The following is a 10,257-nucleotide window of genomic DNA, read 5'->3' as shown; positions in this document are numbered from 1 at the left end:
GGGTAAGACTTAAGACCCCAATTTGGTAAAAACAAACATAACCATATTAAATTTCCCTTAAAAATTTTTAGTGTCAACCCAAAATGAGAAAAACGCATTTTAAAAAGCAATTTTTTTTCCATTCGTCCGAATAATTTAATCAGCACTCTAGATGGATATAATAATTCAAACCCAGGTAAGATTAAAATTGACCAGAACAATCTAGAATTGCGACAAACATTGGTCCACGCGCACAATACCATTTTATCAAATTTAAGTTTGGAGGAGCGAGCGTTCGCTTCTAGCCAATTCTTTCTTGGGAATTATTCGTGTAATCATCATGTACAACCCCTTCTATATTTAATGGACAACTTTTTAGTTTTTAGCATGCGAATTCGTTGCAATGCCTCGCTTAGACTTGAAAATTGTGTGCCAAGAAAACGGATCCATGGTTTAAGATCTGCGGTTTCTTCTAGTAATATAATTTTCCGTCTAGTTCAACTGAAACCAAAGCCATTCGACTCCCTCACACCAGCAGAATCTTCCTTTTGGTACTGTTTTACAACATCCACTTTCGAAGAAATATAAAAAAATAAAAGTATGCAAAAATGTAGACAAAAAAATTACATGACGCTGAGTTAAAACTCAAAGAGTTAAATTGTACGAAGTTAAATAATGGAGTAGGACAGGGCATTTTTGAAAGCTACCTAGCACATTCACCCTCCACTTTTCTATTCATGAGTGAATATGGAATCATTGTGTTTTTGTGGGGAAGTAGTCTAGTTTGTGCCACATGCGTATTTGGTGATTCGGTTGATCACATACGTTCAACCACTGCTCCACCCTGCTCCCATTGGCGAAGCTGCCAGGTCCAATCGACACTTCACCCACCAACTCTTCTGAAATAGTTTCTACCTTTTTCGCCTTTCGGCCGCACTATTTAGATCATTATACAGATCCCAGCTTTCCGCCTCACTATTTAGATCATTATACAGATCCCAGCTAAGCGCCAAGTTTCTATAGTATATAGCCCCTCCCCTATTGAAAACTCAAACTGAAAATCATAATAAGAAATAATATAAATATATTTTTTTTACAATTTTGCTGCAAGATAATAATAATTAATATAAATAATTTTTTTTTTACAATTTTGCCACACGTTTATCGCTTTTTATAGCAGCCAAGAATGACCACTGCAGAAATTTTTTTTGCCTTAGCTCCTTTTTACCGCCCCACCCACCATCGACAATAACATATTTTGTGCGAGAAACATTTAGTTTCAAGGCTGTGGATGAAGATCAAATGTGTTTGGAGTTGGTTAATTAATATGCGCGCCAAATTTCAAAGCAATCGGGAGATTCTAACGTAATTTTCATTTGGTAGAAAACACAAATTGTGGGAAGCGGTAAAAGAGCCCGTACCTTTTAGTGACGGTGTTCGTACGAATAGTTCCACGAGCAGCCATGTGCTGGACAACAGTTCGTTCTCCTTCTTTACTGTGAACTGGATCTGCTGGTTGATCTTGACCAGGGTAGTTGAGTCACTCACTGACACCGCCTTCGTGCTCTTAGTCTTCAGGTCTTTGTCTCCTTTCTTCAGAGTTACTCGCACGTAGCATGTGAGCACTAAACAATCAAAACATCTTTAAATAAATCGCTCTACATGTTCAAAGTTTGTAAATATCGACTAATTTCAATTGTTTGCATGGATTTAAAAAGTTTGACGAGATGCTAAAACTTGAAGTCAATTCACCACCAAAGCACAAATACCTGTAGTTGGACACATGGGCGGATCTAGGAATCTCTCTCGAGGAGGAGGGTATTTTCATTCTTTTTTTAGATCGATCAAATTGATTTTCCAAGCAAATCTCCCAAATCACTATCTAGACCCTGTTTTGATCAATTTTTTTTTCACCGCAGGCCATTTTTTAAAAGAACAGAACAGGCAAAAAGGCGTTTTTAGACAGTTTTTAGAAAAAAAAATGTCCGAAAATTTGCGTTTTGTTTTCGGCGCGCTAACCTCATCCCCATCTTTCCCTCAAAAACTAGTATTTATATATTTGCGCCAAAAACGGATATCTTAAGATCGTACCAAAGGGAGGAGGGACCTTTTGGGTCGTCAGGGGGTCGAATCCCTGAGGGGAGGGGTAGCCCCTTAAATCCGCTACTGGTTGGACACGAAGACTAAAACAGCAGAGCTCAGACAAGTTTTTAACCCTACATATTACTGTCTTTTCAAAAATGATTTAGGTCGTGGTGGTGAAAATTAATTGGTGAGAAAAAATTTGTAAATTGGAGGAAAATTCAGAAAATTTAATTTTTCTTAGAAAAAATGTAAAATCACACTTTTCACACAACACAAAAACAGCATGGTAAAAATTATCCGACAGAAAATAAGACAAAATCCGCAAACATTTTGTCGAAAAAAATAACTCGATCAAATTTTTCATATCATTGTCTTGATTTTGTCTTCAATAACTTTCCATTTAAGAAAAACAAGTCAAGTAAGACAAGTGAAAGATAACTAGCATCGAAATAAAGTTTTCAAAATGGTAATTAACCTGACAATACAATACCTGAGCAGACAAACGCTGGGCCAAAACCCAAATTTTCTTTTAAAACAGAAACTAAAAAAAATTTAGGTCTCTCCTCCAAAAGTCAAGATAACGTTCCTGTTTTGCTCATCAAACAATTCGAAACGAGGCCAATAAACTAAAATAAAAAGCGAAACTTTTTAAGGCTTAAAAGAAAAAACAAAATAAAAGTGATGTTCTGAAATCGGAGTTTTAAGTTTACAAGCAACATTTTAAACAAGTTTGCGACAAATTATTTACGGGAAAAAAATCAGTACTCTAATATAAACACCTTTCCAATTAGGTGATATTGCAATTGGGTAATATTGCATTTGCGTTTTGCTTTTTTGACTTTTCTGAAACTTCATTGCTAGCAGGAAGCAGCAACCAAAATTTCGAGCTACCCTCCATGGCTCTTTTTGCATCTTTAATTTTCTTTAGAAAAAGACTGCTAACATAACTCTGGTTACAGGTTTTTAATTGTTAACTGTTATGTTTTTTAAAATATAGTTTATGTCACTGCAAAAAAATCCCGATATTCTACCATTTTTCTAACATGCAAATCAGATTGCTGTTAGGACGGACTTTGGGCAATTTTTTTGGTCGTACTATTCAAAAAGCAAGGAAAACTGATGTTTGTTGTGGTTTCTTAGACCAAAGTCGACAATTGAAGTCATGCTTTCAAAAAAAACTTGAAAAAACCCAAAAGTAAAAATAGTTCATTGAGTTCATGATAAAAAACTGTTTTTCCTTTCAATCACATTCGGTAAAATTCTAAGCTTTAAAAACAATTGCCAGTTTGGCGCATTAAAGAAATTCTCTATAAAAACGAAAATGTGAGTGAAAAAGTAAGCTTTGCACATACTCACTCCAAATTTATCTGGGGCAAGCCATTTGCTCAAATTAAACTCCTAATCAACTCGAATTTATCAAATTCTTTTTAATAATGCTTTAGGAAGTGATAGTAAAATTAATTGGTGAGAGCTAACAAAAAATGAAAAAATTTGAAACCTCCTTTTTCATTAAATAAAGGACCAGGAAAAAAGCCCAAAAATTATCAAGTCAATATACACATATTGGAAATATTTTCTAATTTTTTCGTTTCAATTTTGTTTTGATTTGTATACAGCTTAATTTTTAGCAAGAAATAAGAAATAAAAAACTGATTACCCTCTTAAGCTTTTTTCCTGTCTTTTTTTAAAACAAAAATTCACGACCAAAATTCTCATTAGAAACAATTTTATATTATGCTTTTTACTGTAAAACATGTCCATGCAAAAAAATGAAAAGATCATGTTTTCCATTATATCTTTTCCACTAGGTTTTATACTCCCATTTACAAAACCACAGTTTCTGGGATATATGTTTTTTTAAAGAGGGCAATTGTTAAAGAGATCCAAACGGTTTATAGACAATTCTTGTTTCAAATTTTTACAAAAAACAACGGAATGTTTTGCTTGCAGTGGTTTTCAGAGCCCTTTTGGCAATCGAAATCATATGTTCTACCAAAATTATATATAATCCAAACCAAATATTAATTCTTTGAGCTCAAGAAAAAAAAGATATTTTCACTGAAATATTTTCTAAGCCCCAACATTTTTCTAAAATGTTGGGGCTTAGAATCTGTTAGCGTTGCGCATTATTCGGCCCTCTTACTGGTGGAATCCCTTATATGCGACGGACCCAAAGCGCAAAAATAACAATAAGCCAATCAGATTTCAGTAATCTAAAATTTGGAAAGAAAGCGTGAAAGTCTGAAAGAAAGTAAACGTTTCCACGGATAAATATTGATATTGGCCGAACATAAAAACGGCAGAAATATGCAAAAATTTTCAGATTTTCACTGATCGCCGCCAAATTGGAACAATTTTTTCATTTCAAGGGTTTCGTTATGAAAGATGCAACATATTGCTCGTTTAACTCATTTTAATTGAATGGCAATTGATTCTTTTAAAACATTGACTTTTGGCTAATTTTGTTTTCGGTCCATCACCCACGATTTTTGTGCCCATTTGGATTTTCGCACCTGAGATTAGCCCTTCTAGAAATTTTAATCAATTTTACTCAGCCGAAAACGCTACAAGAGCAGTGAAGGGGTAGTTATTAAATTCATAGCAACGCCTGATAACAAGTGAAGTTTCGGGGTAATCGGTGAAATTTTTTTAATTTTTAACTGAAATTTATGCAACCGTAAAATTTAAATTTGTGAAAAATATGCAAGAATAGAAAGTGATGAATAGTCGTGCTTAGGTTTTTTGCACAAATTGAAAAATTTAAAAAGCAATGTTCGAACGAAACGTTTCTTACAATCTGAAATCGATTGCTAATCTGAGTTCAATTTAAAGTCCTTGCGATTGATATGTACAGTTATGGTTACTCAAAATTTGCAAACTTGACCAACTGGAGACAATTAACGCCCCAAATCGAGGTTCGCGACTCATGTTGCCACCAAAATGAGACGCCGAAATGGACTTTTAGCGACCGAATTTTCATCATCCCGCAAGAGGCTTGAGTTGCACAAAGTCGCAACATAGCTAATTTGGTTCGCACAAAGTCGCAACATCGCTAATTTTAGTCGCAGAAAATCGTAAAATAGCTAATTTGCGTCGCGCGAAGTCGCAACATAACTAATTTGGGTCGCACAAAGTCGCAACATACCCAACTTGGGTCGCGCAAAGTCGCAACATAGCTAATTTGGGTCACACAAAGTCGCAACATGGTTCGCGCAAAGTGGCAACATGCGTCTCGCAAAGTCGCAAAAAATAGCAAAATAGCTTGCCTGGGTTCAGTTTGGTATTTTTGCGAGACCCATTAATTAGTCGCTTACATCCAAATATATTGCGCGTGATATATATTTAGAAGTAAGCGACTAATTAATAGGTCTCGCAAAAATACCAAACTGAACCCAGGCAAGCTATTTTGTTAAATACCTTTCTTTGGGTTAAACATGGAATGTGATGTAAATTTTTTTTAAAAAATGAAATCTAATTCATAAACGTTAGCGGGCAGTCAAAACGTTAGGAGTTTTACCCTGAACCGAGCAGTCACTTTTTAATGAGATGCTGAAAAACTCTAATTGAGACCCGTTGTCTCTACCAGAAATCACTGTTGAAAACTACAACGAAACAACGGACAGGTTTCTCTCGATACATACTTTAAATATCTTATTGGATTAAAAGTCGCGACTAAAAGCATATTAAAGTGATACTACACTGCAGACAGCTCAAAACAACGTTACTATACTGTATATTAATTTGCTCAGTTCGGTAGCCTAATGATGCAAAGCCTAGTTTTTAGTAAATTTCATCGAAAAAGTCTATAAATGCCAGACCACCAGACCCACTACCAAAGTACTTTAGCTTGTCGCAGGAATGATTGTCGCTTATAATTGATTTTCGCGATACATTTTGATAAAGTGACTGCTAAATCAAATCCAAATTCGCAAAACGGGGTAAATTTGGGATACTTAAAGCACACAAAAATAGTTGAAATTATCCGAGAAAATTACAAATGGTCCGAATTTAGAAAAAAACAAGACTGCTCGTATAGCAGGGCAAAGCCCTGAATGTTCCGACTGCCCCTTAATTCTTCTTGAACAGGTTTTTTGAAATAAAATGAAAATCTATAAATTTTGGACAATATCAAAAAGTGAAAGTTTGATTCGTACGAATTTAATACAACCGATTAGCTAGCTTCAATTTTTGTGCGGAATAAATCGCCACGCATAAATAGTTTGCGTTACGCTCTCAGCTTCATGAATAAATTCTACAAATTGCTCATAATTTAGTCCAGAACTTGGGCAATTTGGCAATTTTCAAACCCCCCCTGAACTTTACAAAACTGATCGGAGGTAAAATATATTTTTTTAAATTTAAACTCAGAAAGCCAATATCTTTAAAAGGGTACAAAAAAATTGTTGAGAACTATTAATTCGATCGGCGAAAATTGAATGAATAAAAAAATCACACCGAGCATAAATATTCCGTTTTCTTCGAAAGTCGGAACAACAAGAGACTGCTTGTATATCAGAGCAAAGTCTAAAAAATTGAGTCGTAAGAAATTTATGCGATCGATTAGCTTGCCTAATTTCAATTTGGAAAAATTTAATTGTGCGGGATAATTCGCCACGTATAAAAAATTCGCGGTACGCTCCCCGCATTTTAAATAAAGTCTTGAAAGCGGATATTATTTACTCCATGGCATACTAGCCAAATTGTCAATTTTCAAGTCCCAGGTTTTTACCAAAATAATCCATAAATTATCTTTTTTCATTTGAACACAGGAAATTCATATCTTCAATAAGCTGTAATTTTTTTTGTTAAAACTATCATTTCCATTGCCGAACATTAACTGAAAGAAAAAACCACTTCAAGCATAAATATTCTTTTTTCTTAGAAAGTCGGAACAATGACGGAACTTTTAAATTCAATTTTTTTTCAAGGAGTGTTTTGCTCCAGACAATTGTTGACGTGTTAACTAGCCATTTTTGGCAATTGTTATATCATCTGAAAAATACAGATCTCTTTAGTTCACTTTTAAAAAGATATTTTACTTGAGATTTTTTTGAGTTATGGAGATCGGAAATATTGACCGGTTTTGCCTACCAAGGATAATCAACATATTATATTTCGTGCTATTAAAGCGTTAGCTTCTAGATTCAACAGCGGCAACCAATTTAGCCTTTATAATGCGTAATTATACTCAAAGTATATCACTTCGTACCTTGCAAAGCCTCTGGCGTGCTGAAATGAACAAAATTGGAAAAAAATCAAAAGAAAACAAATCCAAAATCAAAAAACGGAAATGAACAAGTCTGATATGAGCTATTTTGTTAATTTTTTAATCTTGAAGCTATCACTTTAAGCGACTCAAAGAATGTGTAATTTACCTGTGAAAACTATGACTTGTTTTATTGAAAAATCAGTTTTTTCTAATATGAACAGCGTAATCATTAAGGCGGATTACTAGTTCCATCGTACTCATATCATGATATCTGATGAAACAAGACAGTAGAAGATTGGGAGAAAAAATAAATTAAATATCTTTTGTTTCACGCAAAAATTCCTTTAATTTTCGGACAGCAGAACTTTAGAAAAAGCCAGCGTTATTCCCTAACAAAACTTCATTACCGAAGCAAAACATAGTCTAAAACAAGTCTGCTAACCGATATACCTTACGACTAGGTTGTCTGCTGAATATTATGTGACTCATGTAGCATGATAGAAAACACAAAAACACAAAAGATAAGAAAACGCCAGAAAACTGAGGGTTTCCAAAAAGAGCAAAGCTGAATCAAAAAACGGAAACGTTTTCAGGCAGAGAAATATCAAATTAGCGCAATCAATATCTGTAAAATATTCGAATTTTCCAAAAAAAAATTTTGGATTTATCCGAATTACATTAATTTTTTGTCAAAACCGACTATTTGCACGCTCATGTATATTTTCAAGTAAAAAAATAATTATTTTGATTTTCAACGCCACGCAAGTTGTTTTCCTGAACCTTAAAAATTTTTTAGAAAAATATTTTGTCTAGACAATTTTTTTGTTGCAAAATATGCAGGTTTAACACTCAGCTAAGAGATTAATTAATTGGATAAAACTTTTGAAACCATTGAAGTTAACGAATAAAAACTATTGGAAAATTGTAAGCTGTTTGTGGTATTGAAAAATGGTTTCAAACGTCAAAAGTTTTTTTCTCAACTGTTTATTTACAAAACTATCTAAAACGCCGAATAAAAAGCTATCTAGATTTCTAGGAATTGTCTTGATCCGAGAACTTCTTTGCGTAACATTCTTTATTGAGCGAAGATCATTTGAGTTTCAAAAAAATTCGCTATACAGTGCTAATTTAAATTAACCGGGCAGAACAAAAATTATTGAGAATTCTATGTAATTTTTCTCAAATTGGGGTAAGATTCGACAAAAAAATGATTGGAAAATAATTTGCTTAAGTTTTCACCAAAATTATTACCAAAAATTATTTTACCAAAAAGTGATAAAAAATGGTTGTAATTTTCCATGTTCATGATATTTTAATACCAGTTATTGTCTTTTTTAATAAATTTTGAGCTTCTAATTGATGTTTTGGAATGTTAAAAAATTAAACATTGTTGAATGTTTTTTTTTGATCAATTTATGCGTTTAAAAATCCGTGGCTGATGTAACTAACGGATGTCATTTGAAAGATGTGAATCGACACAGAATTTTAGGTCAACAAACCGGCTGTTGTTAGAAAAATCTGTTTTTTGCTAACTTGACGGTTTGAAATTCATGACGCGGTTAATTTAGAAAAAAAATCGGAAAAAAAGTTGAACCTTTTGCAATTGTGAATACAAATCATTCAAGTTATGTTAACTCTACGAGATATTCTTATGACAATTCAAGTTGTTGAAAAAGATGTAATAAGCTGCTAGGTTTATTCAAAAAAATCTCAAGTGGAATTTGAAAACGCTGTAAATGCATTTTAGAAGGGCAGTGGGACTTTTTCAGTCTGAAAGTTACGACTTTTTCAATTCACGAAGCCTGTTTAGAATTTAAACAAACGCGGTAAGCTAGCGAGTGCAGCAAAAAAATACAAAAATATTTATTGTTCAGATTTCAAACGAAATGATGAAGTATTTATGCTTGGGTTGGTTCTTCTATTCCAATCATGTTCCACTTTTTAAACATAGCCAACTGACAGTTGAACAAGAGTTTTGAACGCAAGAAAACAGAAAAAATGTTGACTTGTTTTTTGGAAAAATTTGAACCTTCGAATTTCAAAGACAAAAACATGAATTTCAAGCTCTTTCAATTCGTAGAACAATTCATGATTGACAATTTTTAAATAAATTTAACCCAATTTGAGCAAATTAGACCGTTAGGTAAAGTTTATATTTTGCTGGGAAATCTGATAATTAATTTCCATTTTCAAAATAAGCAGTCGATCTAGTTTTTCGTGACTTTTACATTATTGCTGTTCAATAGTAGAATTGTCTGTCGCTCAACAAAAGTATTGAAGTGAATTCAACAAGAAATCAAAAGACAAACCCCGAAAACTTCAAATTGAATATGAACAAAGTTAGACTTTTTCCTCAAAAAAAAAACAAAAAAACTCACCAAGACCTTAATACGAGTTCTCACTACGTTCATTACTCCATTTCATTAAACCATTTTTGAAGGAGTTTCTTATTATCAATTAAAATTTTTGATACTCCGAGCTCAATAGAAATTCTGTTAAGGTTTCAAAAATTTCAAGAAAAATAAATTGTCATGAGGTTTTTTCTGCAAGATCAGAAATTTTAACACTCAATCCATTATCGGATCAAATTTTTAGGATTCCCGAAATGCTATCCTATTTTTAGGATTGTAAAAATGCGATCCAATTTTTAGATTGTACATCTGCAAGATAACGAGATTTGAAACATGAAAATCTCATCACAGATAAGATAAGCATTTTGATTTTCCATTCTCAGGATTTAATCCAAACGCGCTAACTTCATCTATATTTAATTGAAACCAGTTTGAGCCTATTTAAAAAGGGGATAAAAGGGACTTAAAGCAATTGTCCTAAATGCCCACAATAAATAGTCTATGGAGCTTTAGTTAGATTCTATCAAACACCAAGTTTCCTATTAAATTATGAAGTGGAATCTCAAAACGTTAATCGCAGATACTAATTTCGAGAAAATGATGACCTACTCAACTGTTTCCTATAAAGTCTAA

The 10,257-nt window shown here is 33.2% G+C and overlaps 1 protein-coding gene across 1 annotated transcript in view; it reads right to left on the bottom strand.

The window, feature by feature from the left end:
- Positions 1–632: 632 nt before the first annotated feature.
- The window catches only part of LOC134856855 (synaptotagmin-15-like), a 43,125-nt gene continuing 33,500 nt past the window's right edge, over positions 633–10,257 (bottom strand). The window contains exons 7-8 of the mRNA XM_063873147.1: positions 1,401–1,604; positions 633–878 (exon numbers count right to left, since the gene is read on the bottom strand). Coding sequence (XP_063729217.1) covers positions 733–878; positions 1,401–1,604 — 350 coding nt within the window. The 3' untranslated portion in view covers positions 633–732. The remainder of the gene's footprint in view (positions 879–1,400; positions 1,605–10,257) is intronic.

Source organism: Symsagittifera roscoffensis, chromosome 1 (genome assembly GCF_963678635.1).
Source record: "Symsagittifera roscoffensis chromosome 1, txSymRosc1.1, whole genome shotgun sequence".
Classification (NCBI taxonomy): Eukaryota; Metazoa; Xenacoelomorpha; order Acoela; family Convolutidae; genus Symsagittifera; species Symsagittifera roscoffensis.
This window is presented reverse-complemented; position numbering and strand designations above follow the sequence as displayed.